At 33.6% G+C, this 24,382-nt stretch overlaps 1 protein-coding gene across 2 annotated transcripts in view; it reads right to left on the bottom strand.

Annotated features, from left to right (window-relative positions):
• LOC131164107 (exocyst complex component EXO70A1) overlaps window positions 1-22,822 on the bottom strand; it is a 69,984-nt gene extending 47,162 nt beyond the window's left edge. The window contains exons 1-4 of one of the 2 annotated variants that reach the window (XM_058121075.1): window positions 22,455-22,822; window positions 22,223-22,318; window positions 16,564-16,769; window positions 11,132-11,377 (exon numbers count right to left, since the gene is read on the bottom strand). In XM_058121075.1, the coding sequence (XP_057977058.1) occupies window positions 11,132-11,377; window positions 16,564-16,769; window positions 22,223-22,318; window positions 22,455-22,613 (707 nt within the window). In that variant the 5' untranslated portion in view covers window positions 22,614-22,822. The remainder of the gene's footprint in view (window positions 1-11,131; window positions 11,378-16,563; window positions 16,770-22,222; window positions 22,319-22,454) is intronic. The other variant, XM_058121083.1, reaches the window with a different exon arrangement.
• Window positions 22,823-24,382: the final 1,560 nt, after the last annotated feature.

The raw sequence follows: 24,382 nt of genomic DNA, 5'->3' as shown, positions 1-24,382 counted from the left end.
GGCCCCCAGCAGCAGCTTTGCCTCTCACGCATACCAGGGCAGCTGCATCTCCCTAACGACTCCCCTGCTCTTTCCCTCACTCTCCCCAGCCCTTCAAGGCCTCCCCTCTTCCACATGGCAATACTCACAACAGCCGTGAGCTTCCACACGGCAATACTAACAGCAACCTTGCACCACCCACAGCCTCACGGCAACTCAAGAAAAAAAACCAGCAGCCCGTCTTCTCGAGTCTCTAAATCACCAACGCCACCGTCTTCAAGCCACAGCAGCAGCTCCGGCCATCACTATACCAGCACCCTTCCGGTAGTCACGTCTTCACGACCACTGACACTGCCAACTACAGCCGCAAGACACCACACAGCCAGCTCCGATGCACAGAGCTGCAAACACCGTCGCCGTCGCCCTCCGGCCACGCACAGCACCACAGCCATCTACCCTCACAGCTCCAGCCACCCTCCTAGCATCAGCATCCCAGCTCCTGCAACCCAGCACCGGTCATCATCTCCGGCAATGTCAGTTCCGGCAGCACGCTGTGGTAAGTTCCATGCACACACATGCATGTATACACACACACACACACACACATATATATATATATATTGGTTTTTGTTTGGGTTTTAATATTTAAAATTTAAATTTTTATTGTATATGTATATTATTTTGATTATTTCATTGTTTATTTATTTAGGGTTGTGTTATATAAATTTTCAATTTATTTTGTTTAATGTCTACATATTATTATTGTAGTTGTATTATTTAAGTCATATTTATTTAGGGTGTTCTAATTACCATGTTTATTGTTTACATGTTGTTTAGGGTTTTTGATTTATTTAGTATATTTATCATGTTTGTGGTTTATATGGTATTTAGGGATTTTGGTTATTATTGTTTTTCATTGTAATTATTTCATGTTTCCGTTTATGTGTGTTCAGAATTTTTGGTTATTTACATTATTTTCATAATATTATCACTTAAGGTTTTGATTATTGTTTTATTTTAGGGTTTTGATTATTTCACGTCATTGTCCTTTAGGTGTATTGTTTAGGGTTTTGATTAATGTTTTGTTTTAAAGTTTGATTTGTTTCTATGTTGATTATTGCGTATCGATTTTAGGGTTTATTTGCTTCTATATTGTTATTGCGTATCGATTTTTAGCGTATTGTATATAGAGTATATTTATTTAGGGTTCATTTGTTTCCATGCTACTGTTTTTATGGATTAATTGTTTTCGTATATATTGTGTGTTAACTTTAGGGTTTGATTATTTCCATGTCTTTATTATTATATTTATAGTATATTATTGTCTTATTATATGATAGTGCGTATTATTGTTGTTATTACATATGTATAGTTTTATCATTTTTACTATTATTATTGTAGGGTATTATTAAGGTATGTGCTATATTATTATTATAGTAAGTATATTACTATTATAATTATGGTGTATTACTATGGTATGTGAATTATTGTTATTATAGTAAGAGTTATTATCATATATATATATATGTATATTAAGATAAGTATTATTAGTATAAAGGTATGTTCTATTATTATATATACATTAAGTTATGGGTGCTAGTATTATTATCAAGGTATGTGATTTTGTTATCTTCATAATTGTGGTATTTATTTTATTTTAAGTTTTTTTTTTTTTTTTTTTTTTTGTATTATATTGTTATGCTTATTTTTATAAGATATTTTCTCGATTGTCCGATCCCTATGATTGTAACAAAAGGGTATGAGCTTTTCAAGCTTCGTGTACCTAGGTTCCAAGAGAATATGTACATATTGTATATTATGTATACATTTGTGTGGTTTATTTATTTGCATTTTGTAAATTCATAAAGGGGGTAAAATAAAAAGACTTTTTGAATTACATTTGGGATAATTCTCGATTAATTAAGTACCGTTCGTAAGAACGGGGGTGTAGGGGGTGCTCATACCTTTCCCTCGCATAACCAAACTCCCAATCCCTGCTTTGGTTATGCAGACCGATTCTACCCTTAGCTGGGTAGTAATCACGTGTTATAGTCACACTAAAAGGTTAGTGGCGACTCCAACCATTCCTATTTTTTCCCGAAAATTATCAAATAATTTTTCATTTGCTGACCCCGGGGCACCCTCGCTCCCGAGACGTCGCGACATAATGCACTTCAATTAGTTCAAGAGCTTCAATCATTTTTCTTGGCCAAAGGGATTATTCATCAAACATCATGTATACATACCCCTTATCAGAATAGAGTTGCTAAACTTCTACATTTACTTAACATAACACAGTCTCTACTCCTTCATATGCATGTTCCTAAAACCTTTAGGACCAATGCTCTTCTTAAAAATAGTTTTTTGCTCAACAAGATACCCTTAAGTGTTCTAGGGGGACAAATTCTCTTCTCCATTATGTACCCAGAAACATCCATATTTTCTATTGTGCCTCGTGTGTTTGGGAGCGCATGTTTTGTTCATGCCCCACTAGTCAAGACAAGTTCTCTCTTCATGCTATAAAATGTGTCTTTGTAGGGTGCTTAAGAACTTAGAAAGGATATAGATGTTATGATCCCCTCACTCTTAGAAAATATGTTAGGGCCAGTGTCACCTTGTTCGAGGGGACACCTATTTTTGAACTACTGGGTCCTCTTTGGATGCATCTATTTGATTCCATCAACGATTTATAATCCCCCTCGTGTTGATGCTTCTGTTCCAACCCTTATCCCTCTCAAGAAATCTTCTGCTCCTCTTCCAAAACCATCAGTTACTAATCGAAAGAAACAATGAAGGTTTATGAACAACAAAAAGTGAGCACAGACATCACTACCACCATGCAAGTGCCTTTTTTCCTTTCACTATTTTGATTTCTAATTCTGGTGATTCATCCTAACATGACTTGGATTTGCTCATTGCTCACCAAAACAGTAGTCAAACATGTGCTCAACAATCCTTAGTTGCTCATCCTATTACTCATTATGTTTCAACTCTTCACCTTCCTAGTCCTATACCTTCTTTTTCCTTGTCTATTTCCTCCGATTCTATCCCTTCCTCACAAGTTAAAGCACTTGCTAACCCTATGCAGAGGCAAGCAATGGATGTAAAAATGGATGCCTTGACAACTCAAGGGACATAGGACTTGGTGGTAAAGAGTTGGTTAGGGGTTGTTGGGTATAACACCAACAAATGTCTTCCTAAAGGCTCTATCGAACGGCTTAAGGCTCGATTTGTTGCCAAAGGGTACACCCAAACATATGGTATTCTCCAAAAACTCCCAATCTACTGATCTCGGATTTGAAAATCCGTGACGTCCACGAGCGAAACCGTCGATGGTTTGAAGCCAAGTAGAACACCTTGCAACACTGCCTAAAACCGTTGACGGTTACACCCCAAACCGTCGACCGTTTGCCCTCAAGGCTGCATCCTGCATCTCTTTCTTGGTCCCTCGCTTCACGGTGCTTTCCCTTGGTACATGTGTTCCACTCAGAATATGAGCCACATCCCCAACAGTTTCATCAATTAATACAACATCATTTGCAAATAAACATACACCATCGAACTGCCTTTTGAATACTCTTAGTCAATTAGTCCATCACTAAAGCAAAAAGATAAGGGCTCAAAAGCACATCCTTGATGTACACCTAGGGTGATTGGAAATTCTCTAATTTCTCCATTTATAGTTCTTACACTAGTCATTACTCCATCGTACATATCCTTAATGACATCAGTATACCTACTACATACACCCTTTTTTTTTCTAAAACCCACCATAGAACTTTCCTAAGTATTCTATCATATGTTTTCTCTAGGTCAATAAATACCAAATGCAAGTCCCTCTTCTTTTCCTTAAACTTTTCCATTAATCTTTTTAAAAGATATATAGCTTCAATGGTAGATCTCTCAGGCATAAAACCAAATTGATTTTCAGAGACCTTCGTTTCTAACCTAAATCTTTGTTCAACTACCCTTTCTCATAGCTTCATCTATGACTCATAAGTTTAATTCCATGATAGTTATTACAATTTTGAATATCTCCTTTATTTTTTTATATAGGTATTAAAGTGTTTTTCTTCCATTCATTTGACATTTTCTTAGCTTTTATAATTGTATTCAATAAATTAGTTAACCATATAATTCTGTTATCACCTAAGCATTTCCAAACTTCAATTGGGATGTTATCTGGTCCTATAGCTTTCCCATTTTTCATCTTCTTTAGTGCAAACTTAACTTCCTTAACTCTAATTTTGTGAATAAATCTCATATTTTTAGTCTTTGCCCATTTGATAATTCTAAGTTTAAGCCTTCTATTTGGTTTTCATTAAACAACTTACTAAAGTAACTTCACCATCTTTCTTTAATGTCTTCATTCTAAACCAAGACATACCCATCCTCACTTTTTATACATTTTATATTTTCTAAGTCCTTATTCTTCCTTTCTCTAGCTTTAACAAGTTAAAATATATTTCTTTCCTCTTCTTTTATATCTAATCTATTATACAAACTACTAAATGATCTGTATTTAGTTTCACTAACAGCCTTTTCTGCATCCTTTATCGTCTGTTTATACTTTTCAAAGTTATTCTTGTTTCTACATTTTTGTCACGTTTTATACCAAATTCATTTTGTCTTTACGGCTTTTTGTACATCTTTATCCCACCACCAACTTTCTTTGCTATTCGAGAATCTTCCCCTTGATACACCTAAAATCTCTCTTGCTATCTTTTTAATAAAGCTAGCTAATCTACTCCAAAAAATATTTGTATCCATCCCATCCTTTATAGTCCAATCCCCATTTTTGATCATTTGATCTTTAAATTTTATTATATTTTCTCCTTTTAAGTTCCACCACCTAGTTCTCTTACACTGGTTTCTTTTATCATTTTTCTTCCATTTTTTAATACATATATCTAATACTAAGACTCTATGTTATATGGTTAGGCTTTCACCTGGAATAACTTTACAATCCTTGCATGATAAAAGATCTACACTCCTAGTTAAAGAAAAATCTATTTGACTTCTATTTTGTCCACTTTTAAAGGTTATAAAGTGTTCTTCTCTCTTCTTAAAGGAAGTATTCATTAAACTAAAATCATATGACATGACGAAGTCTAAGATCATCTCCCCAGACTCATTTTTGTTTCTATATCCATATCCCTCTCATAATTTTTACTATACCCTCCAACGTTTCCATTCAGATCTCCTCCTATAAACCCAAAACAAAAATCACTTGATCTGATTCTTTTGAATGCCTCCAACAAGGGTTTGAACATGGTTCAACTTCTTGGCCTACATCAAATCTCCCTTAGTTAGAAAACTTCAGCCTTGAATTTTGAAATGTTGGAGGATCATAAGTAAGAAGCAAACTTGGACTCTTCGAAAGCCGGTGCTTGAGTGATGCAAGAAACCATATTCTGTTGGCAGTACTATAGTCTTGAATTGAGAATTGGCATCAATGAACACATCAAGAATGACAAACTCAACAACAAGAATGATTGAAAGACTTTGGATGTCTTCAAACACAAGCATTTCCTTGCTTGTAGTGTCTTCATGTTAAGTAGATTTGATAATGATCAATAATGTCAAATATGCAAGTCGTGTCAGCGCCTGGGTACAGTGTCAAATATGCAAGGGTTCCTGCATCATTCTAGACGTGGGTAGGTAAAGAAGCTAGTTGAGGAAACTAGGATTATATTAGCAACTTGGAATATAGGGACACTTACGAGTAAACGCATGGAAATTGTGGCCACAATGATTAGAAGAAAAATTAATATAATTTGCCTTCAAGAAAATAAGTGGGTGGATGAGAAAGTAGAGAAATTGATAAATCAATATTTAAATTTTGGTACACTAGAAAAGAAGAACATAAGAATGGAGTAGGAATTATTGTAGACAAAAACTTAAAAGATAGTATTATTGATGTAAATAGAGTAGGGGATAGAATTATAAAAATCAAGATGGTATTGGGCCAAGAGATAATAAATATCATTAGTGCTTATGCTCCTCAAGTAGGCTTAGCAGAAAATCTTAAGAGATAATTTTGGGAAGATATGGATAGTATTAAACAAGACATACCAGGGTTTAAGAAAATATTCATAGAAGGAGATATGAATTGACACATTGGAAGGGATAATAAAGGTTATGAGAGGATACATAGAGGATATGGATATGGAGACAAAAATGAGCCTAAGGAGATGATCTTAGACTTCGCTATGTCATATGATTTTATTATAATGAATACTTGCTTTAACAAGAGAGAAGATCACTTAATAACCTTTAAAAGTGAACAAAATAGAAGTCAAATAGATTTTTTTTTAACTAGGAGGGTAGATCATTGATCATACAAGGATTGTAAAGTTATTCCAGGTGAAAGCCTAACCACACAACATAGAGTCTTAGTGTTAGATATTTGTATTGAAAAATGGAAGAAAAATAATAAAATAAATCAGTATAAGAGAACTAGGTGGTAGAATCTAAAGTGAGAAAATATAACAAAATTTAAAGATAAAATTATCAAAAGATGGAGATTGAACTATAGAGGATGGGATAGATACAAATACTTTTTAGAGTAGATTGACTAATCTATTAAAAAGAGAGCAAAAGAGATTTTAGGTGAATCAAAGGGAAGATTCTCGAATAGCAAAAAAAGTTGGTGGTGGGTTAAAGATGTCCAAAGAGCAGCAAAGACAAAAAAGAATTGGGTATAAAACGTGCCAAAAATGTAGAAACATGGATAACTTTGAAAAGTACAAAGAGACGAGAAAAGACGCAAAAAAGGTCGTTAGTGAAGCTAAACACAGATCATTTAATAGTTTGTATAATAGATTAGATACAAAAGAAGTGGAAAGAGATATATTTAAACTTGTCAAAGCTAGAGAAAGGAAGAGTAAGGATTTAGGAAATGTAAGATGTATAAAAAGTGAGGACAATATTATCTTGGTTAAGGACGAAGACATAAAAGAAATATGGTGAATTTACTTTAGTAAGTTGTTTAATAAAAACCAAAAAGAAGGCTTAAGCTTAGAATTAACAAATTAAGAAAAGAATAAAATATGAGATTTATTCGCAAAATTAGAGTTAACGAAGTTAATTTTACACTAAAAAAGATGAAAAATGGAAAAGCGATAGGACCAGATAACATCCCAATTGATGTTTAGAAATGCTTAGGTGATAACTAAATTATATGGTTAACTAACTTATTTAACATAATTATAAAAACTAAGAAAATGTGGAGGAAAATCACTTTAATACCTATATACAAAAATAAAGGAGTTATTCAAATTGTAATAATTATTGTGGAATTAAACTAATAAATCATACGATGAAACTGTGGGAAAGGGTAATTGAACAAAGAATAAAGCTAAAAACAAAGGTCTCAGAAAATCAATTTGGTTTTATGCCTGGGAGATCACCATAGAAGTTATATATCTCTTAAGAAGATTAATGGAAAATTTTAGGGAAAAGATAAGGGACTTGCATATGGTATTTATTGACTTAGAGAAAGCATGTGATAGGATACCTCGGGAAGTTCTACGGTGGGTTTTAGAAAAAAAAAAAGGTGTATGTAGTAGGTATACTAATGTCACTAAGGATATGTGCGATGGAGTAATGACTAGTATAAGGGACTATAGATGGAGAAACTAGACAATTCCCATCACTATAGGTGTACATCTACTTTGAGCCCTTATCTTTTTGCTTTAGTGATGGACCAACTGACTAAGAGCATTCAAAATGGGGTCCCATGGTGTATGTTATTTGCAGATGATATTGTATTGATTGATGAAACTAGGGGCGGAGTAGAGGCTAAATTAGAATAATGGAGAGAAGCTTTGGAATCTAGAGGCTTTAGGATAAGCAGAAATAAGACGTAATATATGAAATGTAATTTCAGTTATGGTACGAGGAATATTGGAGACAAAGTTAAACTTGATGATGAAGAAATAAATAGCACTTGTAGGTTTCGATACCTTGGATCTATTATGCAAGCTAAAGAAGAAATTGAAGATGATGTAATGCATAAAGTTAAAGCAGGTTGGGTAAAATGGAGAAGTGCTTCAAGTGTGCTTTGTGATTGTAGAATATCCTTAAAATTGAAAGGGAAGTTTTATAAGACGGCTATAAAACCACTTATGCTATATGGATCAGAATGTTGGGCGACGAAAAAACATAATATCCAAAAAGTAAAAGTTATCTAGATAAGAATACTTAGATGGATGAATGATATAACTACTAAAAGATAAATTAAGGAATGAACATATTCGTGGTAAGTTAGGTGTAACTCCTATAAAAGATAAGATAAGGGAGGAATGACTCATTGTTTGGACATTTGCAATGTTGGCCATATAATGCGCCAATGGGGAAGAGTGAGTTAATTACTGTGAGAGGTAGTAGAAGGGATAGGGGTAGACCTAAAATAACTTGGAATGAGATAGTGAGGATTTAATAGCTCTGAATTTGTCAAAAAAAAATGCTCCATGATTACATAAATTGGCTGAAAAGGATCAATAGCCGACCAGGCTTGGTTTGGTTTTTATTTTTGCATCAATAATGTCAAATTCTTTGTCTTGGTTGGTCAAGCGGGCGGCTTCAAAATGATCTTATCGACATAGTGAAAGATGTATTTTCATGTCCTTGAGTCACACCCAAATCATCCAAACAAGGAGAATGAAGGAGTACATGGTCAATATTCATGGGTGTGATATCACACCAAACATTATCAAAATAGTCACTGTCACCCCTTTGGACAGGAACCAAACATCTTTCACAAACATGTAAAGGAGCTTTATCAATCCAAGATAATAAGGCTTTGAGTGAGGTTTCAAATGAAGTTGCATATGAGTGACCCCATTTATAGAAACCACATTCATGGAGCATCTTCCATCAATGATGATTTTGCAAACATTTACTCCATACTTTAGAAAGGTGTGAAAAGGCTTTGAAATTGTGCCCAAAAAGTTTGAAAAATGGCATTCCATTTTCCAATAATTTGTCACCATGTCACAACTATATATCACCAAAAATCCTTAAAACAATTTGCTAACAATCCTCAATCTATTAATGCAAATCACAAACTTCCCCCTCAATTTCTTAAGAACAATCTTGAAGTGAAACAAATCCTTATAAACAACTTACAAATAGCAGCAATTGGGTCTAATTTTAATGTTGGCAGAGCTGGTAAATCCATCAAAAGTGTACCAAACTCAAGTAATCAACCTGTCCATAGCTTCACAAAATTGCAGGTTTTTGAAGGAAAAATCCGCAATACAGCGGCTGGAAGCAATTCATTATAGGTTTAGAAGTTGCACGATAAGGGGAGGAAAGTTCCACGTGCGCCAGCGGTGAGTCTCCGCCAGCGAAACTCCAGCCAAAGCTAGATCAAGGGTTGGTGATTACCATGGTAGTGGTGGTGTGATAAGAAAAGCACAAGAAGTTAGGAATTTAAAAGGGACCAACAGCTGGAAATTCTTGCCTGGTGCATGGGACTTCATCAGTGATCAGATGGTGATGAAATTTCGGGGGGGGGGGGGGGGGGGGGGGGGGGGGGGGGGGGGGGGGGGGGGGGGGGGGGGGGGGTGGTGGGTGTGGAGAATCTGCTTTCAATAGTATGGATGGAGTTGTAAAATGTTGGCTGGAAATTACGGTTCGAATTCAAGGGGCGTGAATGTCAATTTTGAAGAAGTGCAGAACTGGCCTCAGTTTTTCTGCCAGATCTTATTGTCTGCGGAGAGAAAATTACAGGGCTAATATGAGAAAGAAAAGAAGAATAGGGAGAAGAGATAATAGTAGAAATAGAGAGGAATAGAGAATTGAGTGAAAGAAATAGAGAGAAGAGGAGAAAAGGAAGAAATAAAAAGGGAGAAGAACAAGGGCTGCTGCAGGCAGAACATAAAGCAGACCAGAATAGAGGACAGGGATAGAAAGAGAGAAGAAAGTTCAGATCAGAAGCAGAGCAGAGAGAGTGAGAGAGAGAGGCTACAGAGCAGAGGAGAAAGTTCGAAAGGAAAATCAGAGATGGAGAGAGAATAAGAGGAGAAGAAGAAGAAAGAATGAGAGTGGAAAATGGGGATTGAAGTGGAAGAATAGACATCGATTTTGGGCTCTGATACCAAATGAGGCACAACAGCATCAAGGCTCTGCTGCCAAGGGAGAGATTTGAAGAAATCGAGGAAAGAAGGTGAGGGGAAGAAGGAGATACACGAGATACACTTGGGAAAAAGAACTCACGTTCACTTCAAATCAAATTCATCAATAAACACCTCCTACATGACTTTCATGCACTATTTATAAGAAAGCCAATAACACTAGAAATTGCACATATAACTCCAAAATAAATGAATTTATAGACAAATATTACAATTAAGCCACCAAATTCACATAATCCTTACAACTAAACTAAACACACAATATATTATTAACTAAACCAGACCATCCTTTGACCCGATTCTTCTAAATGAGTCTCCAACAAGGGTCTGCCCATGGTCTGGCTTCTTGTCCAACATCACCATCTAATAGAAATTTTTGTGCAGAAGACAAAACTATTAAAGATCTCCCTTGAGAAGTCTAGTTATGAGTCCTAGTCTGCACTTATTTCCTTCTAATATTTCCAATATTCATGCAAAATAATATTTCTAAAAAAAATTATCTTTTATTCTATATCAACTTGAGCTACTCAGATAAGGCCAAAAACTTTTTTCCCAATTCAAGGATAAGGCTTTAATGGGTAGAATTCTCCTAATTTAGAGTGGGGGTAAGATCCAAAAACCATGGCTGAAGGTTGTAAAGTTTATCCTTCTAACCACCAAGAAGTCAAGCAACAAAATAAGCTCATCCTCAACCATAAACTACCAAAAGATTTTAATTATGTTCACCTGTCATGCTCGCAGATCATTTGCTCATCAGCTTCTTGATTTTATTGAGCAGTCCATGCATAAATCATACAACATGCACATAACAAAATCTTGAAATACAAGTTAATGAAATCAATTTTCTAATATTTTCCTACATATTTATCCATTAAATATATACTTCAATAATTAACAAAATTCATGATTACTGATAACAGAGAAAAAAAAAACGAAACAAAACAAAACAAAACAAAAAAAGTGTTGAACCATGACTGTGTCTAACTAAACAAAAGAATGAAAATCTTCACCTGTAAATTCTAAATAGCTGCTGTTGGTTGCCAGCTTTAGCCATTTGTTGGGCTAAATCATGCAGCAATGGTAGAATCCTGGGAGGAATAAGAGTCGGAGGTGTATAAATAACAGTTTCTAAGTTTTTGTTATGCTGCCCAGATGACATCTTGCCAGTAGAATCACCGTGATTCCCAGGTGATCCTGACGTCGGCCGTAGAGAGTTTGGCAGACAATCAAAAAGACGATCAGGTTCCACAGGTTTGCTGAATAAGAAAATATATATATACGTCAATTTGAAACCTGTAATGTCATATCATTATCATAAGTTATCCAAACCCTAAATCGTGCACCCAAATGTGTCATCCAGTTTTAATTTAGATATACTAAAAGAAAAAAAAATTAAAATTATAATGACATCATGAACGGCATAGTCTAATCAATTTTTTTTTAAAATGAAGTGGCAAAAGGTTTAGCCATCTTTGACTGAAGTTATTATTTTTCTCTCGATCAGTACTAGACTGCTAATACAATAATTTAATGGCAGGGTGCTCTCTGAAGACAGAATTTCTTTTTCCTACTACAGTATCAACCTAGAAATCAGCCTAATAGAAGCTCAAGGTTTAATTGCTAGCAAGGAAAAGTTAATATAAACTATAAAGTTCAACTTGGTAGCTTCTAAAAAACACAACAGATTTCCTCCAAATGGGACAAAAAGAGAGAAAACTTCGCAGGAGTTCCAAGTCCACACTTGGAGCAAGTTCAACCAAAAGAAAAAAAAAAGCATAAGAAAAATTCCCAGAGAAGTTTTGATTTTAAGCCCAAACCACATGAAGCCAAAAACAAATGAAATTCCCCAAAGGAATTCCATTTTAAGCTCATCATGAACTGAACAACATAAGAAATAAAGAACAACCAAGCCTTCATCCAAAATATTTGAGGGCTACATGGATACTTTTTCTCCATTAAACTCAGTTTAAAACTACTCCTACTAAATTAAATTTTATTAAAATTCCTAGTTTTTACAGCCGCAACCAGTCAACCAGCTTTTTACTTGACCTTCCTCTTGTCCTAACAAAAAGTAGGGTAAATAACACAAAAAGATATACATTTTGATACAGCTGCACTTCTTTATAGGCTTAGTGCAATTGCACTCAACTCCTAGTTTTTTTATCTTGACATTAGATACTGGATCAGACTAAGGAACTTGGAGAGATTTAATCTTCAAAATTGAAACATCAATGAATTAAGTGCAACTAGTGAAACTTCAGCGACTTGTGTGACTTTAGCACTTGACCTACAAGGTAAAAAGTAAGAGGACAAAAAAAAAGTGATGCAGCATTGAACCAACCAAGTAGCATTCAACATTTCTCCAGAAGCAATGGTGGATCCAGGACCTGTAGTTAGTGGGGGCTGGAGCTCAAGCATAAAGTAAAGTACTTTTAAATTTTTTTATTTTGTAAAATTAATTTTTTTATAATTATTCACTTATAAACATAATTTATTATAATATAAACTTAAACATAACATTGTAGCTCTAATCAAAACAAAAACTCAAACTTTCACTACATTGGGTTTCCTTCTCAATTTTTGGTTTTAATTTTGAAAGCGTCCCACAAATTTTATTTATTTGAACTTAGTTCTTATACAGCAGCAAGTTGAGTGGATGCAATCCCAAAAAAAAATCAACTTTTAGCATCTTTCATATAATATAGGGAGATTTTTGTCAATTGAGTGGGGGCTATAGCCCACATTGAGCCCAATGTAGATCCACCCATGTCTAGAAGTCAGACAACTCTTCATCTTGTTACTTGTTAGCTGCAATGCTATGTATTATTTATATGTTATGTAAGTGTCAAACTGTCATTATTATGGCATAGTTACATGTGTCATTTCTTAAGTCCAAGTTTCTTATTTACAAAGTTCATTTCTGAGTCAAGTTCCAAAGTTCACTTAGTTCTCTTGAGTCTGAAAAGGCTTAAAATAAAAAAATAAAATAAAGTTGTAGTAAAGAGTAGTCATTTTCCAAGGCACATTTAATGTGCGCAAGGCTACCATCTACTTATATATAAGTAGACATGTTAAATGGGTGGGCATGGGTTAAGATGGGAAGGATCAAAATGGGTAGGGTCATTTATGACCCATTGACCGATTTATGACTCATGCCCATTTAGGCATGGGTCAACTCATTTACCCATTTAATTTTAAAGCATACAAAATTAGTTGTTGAATAAAAATTGAAACTTATAACTATCGTCAAACATTATCATTGTCACAACTTACCGTCATCTTTGAAGATTATTTGATCTATTACTTGATTGAAAAATATGTATGTAATTATGTAAATTACATACATGCAGGCATTCATATTAATTGGTTTGCATAACCGAATCGAACCAATTGTGTATGCTCATAATTGCATAATCACATACATATTTGAATCAACATGTCAATAATTACAAATTATATAAAGATGGATGGAGTTACGTAATTATGATTCATGTAACCGGCCCCATGATCGCATAAATTGGCAGAAAATGATTCATGTAACCAGCCCCACCTAGTGGGGCTTAAGGCTTGGTTTTGTTGTTGTTGTTGTTGTTGTATGTATCTTAACCAATGAGTTACGTAATTATGTACATGTATGCATGCATATTAATTGGTTTGCATAACCAAACTCAACTAATTATGTACACTCATAAATAATTACGTACATATATATTTAAACCGATGTATCGACAATTGCAAAATTATTTATATAGAATTCCGAATTATAATATTGATTTCATCATTAATTATATAGTTTAATTTTAAGAGGTAGTTGTAACAAATACTAATGATTACGTACATATCTATAAATTACAGATATATCTTAATCAACCAATTATGTAATTACGTACATGCATGCGTGCATATGAATTGATTTGCATAAACGAATCCAATCGATTGTGTTCACTTATAATTGTATAATTACGTACACTCATAAGTAAAACAAACCAATTATGTACATATAATTACATAAGTACTTTCATATTCGAACCAAACTATTAACATATTACAAAATTATGTACATATATATCCGAATTATAGAATCCATTAGACATGAATTTTAATTTCAAATGATATGCATAACTAACTCTATAATTATATATTTATATAATCATGAAGATATCTAAATTGAATCAACTACGTAATTACGTACATACATGCATATTAATTAGTTTGGAAAACCAAACCAAATCAATTATGTACATACATAATTGCGTCATTGCGTATATACTCAAATGGAATTGTCCATGATAATAAACTTATATTCATACATTTCCAAATTATAACAATGCAATTGTGTTGTTTAATTTCATAACTACATAATTACGAACATATTTAAACTAAGCCAGACATGTATGCATGTGAACCAAATCAATTGTTTACATTTATAATTGCTCATAATTACACAATATGTAAATAGATTTTTTAATAATGGTATTTATTATGTAATTATGCAGTTTAATTTCAAATGATAAGTGTAGTCAACAATTAATATAATTACATACCGATAAAATTACAGACATCTAAATTGAACCAATTATATAAACTAGGGGTGTAGGTAAGTCAAGTTTACTCGCAAGCTACTCGGACTCAACTTGTCCCCTAACTTGGCTCGACTCGACCCTACTCGAGTTCAAGTTGAGTTCGAGCTACTCGAATATTTTAACGAGTCGAGTTCACACTCAATTTTAGTACTCAAGTAAAATTTCAAACCAAATCGAGCTTTTTAATTTTATTATTTTTATATTATATACATCATGCAATATATATTTTATAAATATATTTAATATTATAACTACATTATATAATTTAATATTAGTTTATAATTGAGTCAAGTTTAATCAAGTCAAGCTTGAGTTTTATGAACTTGTAGTTGAGTCGAGTTCAAGTTTAACAATTATGAAATCGATCGAGTTCGAGTCAAGTTTCAAACTCAACATTTTCGAGTCGAGTCGAGTTCGAGCATTTTACTGTGTCGACTCGGCTCAACTTGAATGCACCCCTAATGGCAACTAGCACCGATGCAAGTTTCTTTTGAAATGGGAGGAGTGATGTAGTGTTGAACCACTCAAGTGGCAGCTAATGTTCTCTAGAAGTCAAACCACTCTTTGCCTTATTAGTTGCAATAGTATTTATAAGCTATTGTTATCCAAGTGTCATTAATATGGTCTAGTCAAGCGTGCCTTTTCTCAAGTCCAAGTTCATTATTTACAAAGTACATTCAGGATTCAAGTTCCAATGTTCATTTATAAGGTCATCTGAGCCTAGAGAAGATTAATAAAAAAATATTAAAAAATGAAAAATAAATAAAAACAGATGTAGACCAGGGTAATCATTTTCCTGGACACATTTAAAGTACAAGGATGTCATGTACTAGTATTTATGTTAGTCCAAATAATGAATAAGTGGTACAAATTTTCTCCTTCATTTTTGCTAAAATTCTGATATGCTCAGAATTTTCCTAAAAAATGAAAAATAAATAAAAACAGCTGTAGACCAGAGTAATCATTTTCCAGGACACATTTAAAGTACAAGGATGTCATGTTCTTGTATTTATGTTAGTCCAAATAATGAATAAGTGGTACAAATTTTCTCCTTCATTTTTGCTAAAATTCTGATATGCTCAGAATTTTCCTAAAACCTAGAACAATGGGTCGAGGATTACCCAGTGGCACCTTCCATAGCCTCCAAAGCTGCATTTCTTTCCACACAAGAGAATGTCTATTTGTCAATGGTTATCCTTGGGGTTAATGATTGTTAGATTACCACTTTACCTAAAAGCGTATGAGATGTTATGTCATGAGCCAACAAATTAATATCAAGCTTTAACACACCACACGCATGCAGCCCAATTGCATGTGGAGAGATAAATAGAGATAAAGGGAATAATGTTACTGTTAACCACCACACTTTAAACATGGGCAACAAGGCTAGAACCTATAGGACATCCTAGCAACAAAGGAAAAAATTTTAAGAAAGTGAACATACAATCATGGACAATACTAAATCCTCAAAAAATGAGAAAAGACAAAATAAAACTCAGAAAAAGAAAAAGAAAAAATAAAAGTAAATAACCACTTAACCTAAAAGCTTAAGTTGTTAGGCCAACAATATATAACAAGCTTTAACAATGATTATTCATCTAACCCTACTCTGTCAGATTCCTAAACTAATGGATGCTACAATCTTATCTCCACCATGCATGCTGAATCAAAGAGGAAAATAAAAAATCCTCCAAGGCATGATTAGAACCAAATTAATTTACATAATGACATTCTAATAAGAACCACAAAAAAATAAATAAATAAATAAATAAAGGAAATCATGAAGATTTCGAAATGCCTAGCCTTCACAAATCATATCAAAAGCAACAATGGGGGTACAATAAAGCAAAACAACAAACCTGTAAGATGTTAAAAGCTGCCTAAACTCATCTTCAAGCTTTGAAATAGCCTTTACAAGTAAATTATTTGCATGGTTTAGCACCCCATCACTACTTTTGAAGCTTTTGTTGCTGCTGAAAAATTCAACATTGCTTCTGAGCTGATCAATTGCTTCTAGGTAACTCTCTAAGTCCTCATGTGGTCCTCTCAGTATTTTAGCCTCTGCCTGAATATGGAGGTCAAGTTGTGATCAAAAATTGAGAACCAAACCACATATGCTAAAAAAATACGTTTAAGGTATCATAATTAAAATGTTACATTAAACATCAAAAATTAAGAGAGAGAAATAAGTAATCCAAAAGAAGCATACAGTGACAATCAATAGTCGACTGATCATGCCTTCATAAAATTAAAAGGCTTCAGTAACGAGTGCTCTACAAATCATAATTTATTTAGGCCACAGATCAAAAGTATTTATTTTTAATTATTTAAAAATAGTTTAACATTCTACACAGATTTCGATTTAGTCAGCAAGAAGATGCTCAATATCGAGAATGTCATAATTTTTTTTTTTTTGGGGGGGTGGGGGTGAGATAATGATTTTGATCATTGTTGGAAACCCAGGTCTGATGCAGTTACCCGGTCAGTCCAGATCAGTCCTGTATTTTGGTTTTCAAAGAAAACCAAGGTCTTCCCAACCAGCCTGACCTGACTCAGCCTAACCTGGCCTGATCCAGCAAGCCTATAAATGAGCCTATAAAATAAACTTTTCATGAGCTTAAAAGAGCTGAGCTCAGCCTTGTTAACGCCCAGCTCGTTTGTTAATCGAGCCTTGAAATAGGCCTAGGAATCACTCAATTCTGCAAACGAATAAGCCCAAATGAGCCTTTACTAAGCCGAGGTACCAAGCTCTGCTCACAAATGGCTTGGTTCTTTTGCAGCCTTACATTGGAACAAATCATATATTTATGGGCATTTTATTGATTTCCAATAATAAAAAGAAAATGAAATAACATGTGTATATAAAATATAAACAAAAACCAAAATTTTATATTATATGTGTAAGCAATTGAATATTACAGTTTTCCCCATAAATAAAGTGTGTTTGTGTGTATTTTTGTAAACAAAGAAATTTATTAGAAAAGATAGGACAAGTACAGAAAAAAGAAAAAAAAGAAAACAGTGAGTATAAGATATCCTACCAAAATAAAGGGAAAAAAATAAAACAAAAGGCTCCAAAAATTAAATAATTACGAAGTAGCTCTACTGGTGCAAAACAACCCTATCTCGTTGCACATCTGCCATAGATAAATGCCAAAAGAAACCATTCGCTAAAACCCTAAACAATGCAAGAAACATCACTCTATTCCAAAGCAAGTTGGGAGGAGAAAGCATACTCTTTGAGGCTGTCTGGAATCAATATTATAAAATTATAATTATGAAATAAAAAACAGAAATGAAAAAAAAAAACCAAAAATAAAATCTAAAAACCAGAAATAAGACTAAAAACCCAAAACCAGCAACCTATTTGGTTAATATTTGTAAACTTGATTGAACAAATATGCTCATTTTTGTCATCAAATAATAATTTAAAAAATAAGGTTAAATTAATAAAAGTACAAAACATAAAAAATAAAAATTATTATATTATATTACTTAATTATTATATATCAGTCATTTTACAAAAACAATCTTATTGTACATGACAATTGAAAATTTGTAAATATATTTTTTAAATGCCTATTATTATTTTATATTTTTTGAAATTGTATAGATATTTTTGTTTTAATAATATTTTAAATTCATATGATCTTTGTAATTTTAGTTAAAAAAGTTCATTCTGGGCATTAAAAAATTCTGGCAAAAGGAACAACAGAAAACCATAAATCCAGTTCTCAATTTAAAAAAAAAAAAAATAGCTGAAAACCAGCAATGCAAATAGAAAACAGGCAACATAAATAAATTGCATTTTTGTAATCTATTTTTTCACTGAATAGAAATGAAAATAGAACACATGCAAAAAGAAAAAAAAAATACCAAACAAACCCTTAAAAATTATGGCATTTCTGTTCATCCAAATGCACCAAAGATAACCATAATCAAGCACACCACAAAACCTAAAAATGCAACCTTAAACTCATTTACTAGATCCTCAAAGCACTGCATAATTTTCAAATTAAAATGTGTCAACCCTAAAAATCAGCTCATTCAATTGTTGAATATTCCAACACACTTGACCTCAATTGGAACCTCCATTATTTTCTCAATAATCACCTCATCCTGAATTTCAAAATTTTCTTCAATCGCTAGCACAATAACTGCTTTAGGAGAGTCAAATGGTGATGCGTTTCCATATTCAAGTCCTTAGACTCTGGAAAAGCATAATCATGTCGAAGAACTTCAAACTCATTGCAGATTTGAATCTTTCTTGGAGATTTGATCTGCATCCTGATCCTCAATGATTATTGACTAACGCTGGGTGGTTAAGTATAGGGTTGATCAAGATAATTACCTACATCAAAATCAACTAGGCAAACATATTGACTAGCATAAGAGAAGATGACATCAAAATCATAAGGAAAAGATTTATGGACAACAGCTTTTTCATTTGAAACCATGATTTAAATCTACTTTTGCTTTGATGAACCAATGTAACAATATCTGATCCAATCAACTGCATAGTGAATCAGTATATTTGAAACAAAGGACTCAGCATGTAATAAAAGAAATATTCCAAATCAAGTAATAAATTCAGAAAATCTTCTTTACAAAACAATCCATCAGAACTTGCAATTTTACAATAATATCAGAAATTCTTACATCCCTCAACACTCACACGAGCATAGTGCACAAGGTTTCAAGGGTTCTTATCATGATCAATTGTGAGTTTACAACTACTGATTCACTGCACATACGCCATGAACTCGACTTTTATGAGAGCGTCAATGCCTAGACAGTCGTTATTACCTTTTCGATTGTTAATCATTGGTCAGGTAAGTAGTGTCTTCCAATACCAATTAACACTAAATGGAAGCAAAAAGCTTGGTATCATTCAAGTGGACAAGATAAAACCCTAGAATCCTCTTGGGGGGGGGGGGGGGGGGGTGGTGTGAAAACCATCAGAAAAATAACTAAACAGTATAAAATTTAGTCGAATAAGCATGGTATAGATGCCCTTTCATAGATGCAATAAAACTTACAGCACCTTAAAATCAGCAAATAAAATTCAAAAATTACAATTAAGTCAATAAGAATACAAATCTGAATTTGATTCATCCCAACAATGTGGGATGAATCTTCTATTCTCTCTCCCTACTCCTACCATCTCACATCACTTGGTGACCTCCCTTTGGGCACTCTAATGAACACTTTGACTCTTTCTTATTGGGGAAAAGAAAAGGTCAATGTGGCATTCCGTGGTCGGAAAAATAATTGAAACTGAATTTTATTAAAAAGTGACAAGCAGTTGGCACTCATTTTAAAGGCACTCCTTTAAGATAAGAAACATTTAGCATATTAGTCGAAGGGTTCTCTAAATGCTTCCACTCACTTCAAAAGCAAGCTCTGCCTTCTGGCAAAGTCTATGTTAAATTGTTAACATACTATATAAAAGGAGGCTTTCTTCTCATTAAGTCATTATCTAGCCTAACTCACCACAGTGTATCATATACATAGACAATGAAACTATAGAATAAGTTATCAGCAACCGATGGAAAATGGACAGTTCTCTAATGCATATTCACATCAAGTTCCTTTAATCCTATAATAACAAATTAAATAGTCCCTGCCAAAACCACATCTCTTGTAAATCCTATTCAATATAGGAACGTCAAATAAGTTTCAAACAGTTCTAAGAACATTAAGCAAACATTGATGCATTTCCTCATTTTTTTAAACAGCTCTAAGAATAGGATTTGAATCCTGATATATTACCATGATGGATAGTATGAGTTTCGTAAAGGTTTAGGCATTTTTTATGTTCTCTTGAATTTAAACACAGGAATTATAGTTGAAAACCAGTTAAAAAAAAACTGGGGCGGGCGTTGGGGGGGGGGGAAGATCCCAGTGCACAAAACTATAAACAGCTCTCTCAACTCAAGTAGAAGTTGGGAAAAGATCAAGAGTCAGGACCTCCCTTGTCTTATCCCTCCAATTACCAACATTAAACTTCCTTTACCCTCCTGTTCTTACTTTGTCTTTAATGCTACTTTATTTCCATCATCATTATGAACTATGACTAAAGTGCAGGCCTTCTTCTTGTTTTTCCTGATCATTTCTTCTAATTGTGCTTCAAGCTCAAACTTTAACTCTTTACTTTCTAGTAATTTTTTTATTTTATAACAAGATATATCAATCATGCGATGAGAAAATGAGCCTTGAAATTGCTATGACGGCCAATACTGTCCACATTAAACTTTGAGATCATGAGTCAACAGTAATGGTGGCGCCACTTCAAGAGATTAAAGGACATGCAAGTGTGTCCATTTTCAAGTTTCTGTAAAAATCATCAAATGAATGTAAGAATGTCAACAAATAGGAAGACCGTGATTAGTCTATTCTAGGGAGTGATAGGAAAAGAATGTAAAAACATAGGAATATGTTATGTTAATTCACGTCAATTAGTCATGATGCAACCTCTAGGACAAAACATGCATCAAACTTCATATGCATGTCGTAGAATACTTTATACAAACAATAAAATTGATGAGAATATACCAGTATTCTGACATTTAATTAAAAAAAGTATTAAATAACTAAATGTGCATCAATTATTAGAGGCCATTTTGAGCCTTCATGTACCATTATGATGGATTAGATGAAGTTTGGAAGCTTTCCATACTTTTTGGTTTTACAAAGCCTACAATAATGTTCAAGTAGTGTTCCTCCTCTAACAAATGTAATTTGAGTAGAAACCTAGACTCTGTTGAAATTCTTTTCATTGTTTTCTCACTGAAGAACTCTAGCACAAAGATCAGTCTTTTGTGGTTCGTGTCTGCAAATTATAGTTTGCCTGGTAATGATAACCCTAGTGTGATGTTGCCATTTTTATACAAACCTAAATTCTGTTAAGATTCTTTTAGTTATTTTCTTACTAAATAGCCCTAGCAGAAGGGATGCATCTCTCTTTCGTGGTGCATGTTTGTAACTTATAGTTTGCCTTCTAAATCCTAATGATATCCCTATCGTTGTTTTGCCATTTTTCATTCCAACGAAAGATATGCCTTTAAAAGAAAACAACATTTCATTTATCAGACAATACAAAGTTAAAGGTAGAACAAAAACCAAAAAGACCCTGACAGGATTTGTAAAACCTAAATTATCAAATTCATCAAATATAATTGACCAAAAAAGCAAAATTCAATCAGAAATTTTTATTCAAAAAAAAAGGGGGTTGCCATTGGCTATTATCATACATTTATCCAAATCTTAAGCTGGACCCAGTTTTATGAAACAAACGACTGAGCTTCACCCTGAGCTCATAGTAACTTCTGCCCACCAAATCACAATGCATTTCAGTCGATACTGAGAGGTCAATGCCCAAAAATAAAAAATAAAAAATTTTATCACTTGCATATTCGAAAGGCCATATCAACAAACACGTAAAACAATTAAGCGCGGACTGATTGCTCGAGGAACAAGTTTTATGAAAAAGAAAAAAGAAAAAAAAAAAAAGGTAACCTGGCGTGAAAGATCAAATCGGCCCAATATAACCTCCGCAGCCTTCAATGTCTTATCGATGTTTTCGTGCGCTCTCCGAATCGCGTGAGTTCTCAACTACAGAACCCAAGCCATAAAATTTTTATTAAAAAAAAAAATCAAACAAATCAAAACCCCAAGAACGACAGTTTCGAATCAAAGCTTTAGACAGAGCAAGAGAAAACGCAAAGTCCCGAGCAATGGAGGACAGGACCTGAGTGGGGCGCATGGCGGTCTCGAGAGCGGAGAGGCGGTGATCGAAGGAGCCAAGAATGGCGACCATATTGTTGGTGATGGTCTGGCTCTTCTGCAGAGACTCTCTCATGAACGCGGCCCTGTCGCTCAGAGTTTCCATGGCCAGCGGGACCCCCATCTTTTTCCCCCTCCCCGCGAGAGATATATGACAATGCAATGTGAGGAAAACCAATGAATTGAAAAGGAATGCAATCAATCGTCAGTTTGAATTTTCTCTACTGGTTTTCCCCTCTCGTCGAACTCCACACAACGAACAAGCCCTCCACAGGGGAACATTTCCCCTGCCATGGAAACCAAACATTAAAAAATTAAAAATCAGTTAAAAAGAAAAGTGAATAATTATATAATATTAATATATTATTATATTTTTTGGATACAGGAGGTTTTAATGAATAATACAAAACCTGTACGCTATTTTTAAACATCACAATTAATGTATGTGATTATGTCTTTCTCGCGAAGGTATGAACGTACACGTATAATTATAAATAATAATTTTAAAAGCATGCAGCTCTAACAAATTCAATTAATTAATATTTTGAATAAATGAGGATTTAATGAGAAACACACTAATTAGCACAAAATATGTAGTTATATTTACGTTTTGTCAAGAATTTTGTTACAACTAATAAATTTGAAATTTTTTTATTATATTCACTACGTCATGCTTCCCCCCATGGTCGAGATTGTGCGACCGAAAGCTGAAATTAACCGCGGTTGGCCGACCCGATTAGATCAAAATATCATATCATATATCCCGCATCTGTAGTACGACTGGCTAGCCTATAACCTTGATCCGGACTCAGAGGGCACAACAACTCTACTATACAATTCAGTCGATTGTCACGCCACACGCTCCACGAGTTCGTGTGGTTACACTAACACCACTAGTAATGGTACCATGCTCAATATCACAACCCATCATTAGGGTTTCCATATCCATCCATCAGGGTTATCTTACCACATACCCGCAATCATTATGCGGTATTGGCATTTTATCAATTCATTTTTCAATGATCCCATTGTAACTTTCGCACTTTACAATATTCACATTTCCCTAATATTAACAATCAGTATTCTCATTTCAATCATCAAATTTCAATTTCCATATTGCATTTCATATTTCCCATATTCACATTCCAGCATACACATTTCAGAATTCATGTTTTCATTTTCACGTTTCAATATTTTCATATCAATATACACAATTAATCTCATATTAGTATATCTCAATTCATTTCAATAAAAATGTTCTCATCATTTTCTGTGCACATTTCATCACCTCATAATAGTATATATCATGTTTCACGTATTTCAACATTTCTCAAAATACTCATATTAGTAATTCACACATTCTCATTTTCATAGAAATCATTTCTATTCACATATAAATACCACATTTCATCATTTTTCACTAACATATCAATAATTCTCATTTCATTATTTTCTCATAAATTACCCATCATTATATTTTACATTTTTCAGTATACGTCATATGTCACAGAGTTTTCATCTAATATTCATAATATATAATACCATAACTTTATTTTCCACATATTCATTCAATCAATAATATCAAAATACTACTATAATTTATTCCTCTTACCTAACTTACTGAGAGTTTCGTTAAAACCCAAATCCTACGCCCTCGGCGCCCAAAACTCAAATCATGTAATTCGCGTTTTCCCCAGATTAATTAACTCATTTCCCAAAATAATACTCATATAACATTCCCTAGATTCCATATACTCCAAATTAACATTTAAACTAATATTTAACACCCTTACTTAGTTTCCTGAACTATACTTGTAGGGTCTCGAAATTACAGCCGCGGCGCTTACCTAAGCCCTGAATTCAATAACTCAAATTCAACCTCAGAATGCCTAA

The sequence above is a fragment of the Malania oleifera genome, chromosome 1 (assembly GCF_029873635.1).
Source record: "Malania oleifera isolate guangnan ecotype guangnan chromosome 1, ASM2987363v1, whole genome shotgun sequence".
Taxonomy (NCBI): domain Eukaryota; kingdom Viridiplantae; phylum Streptophyta; class Magnoliopsida; order Santalales; family Ximeniaceae; genus Malania; species Malania oleifera.
Note: the sequence above shows the minus strand (reverse complement) of the source record. Positions and strands in the feature narration are given on the sequence as shown.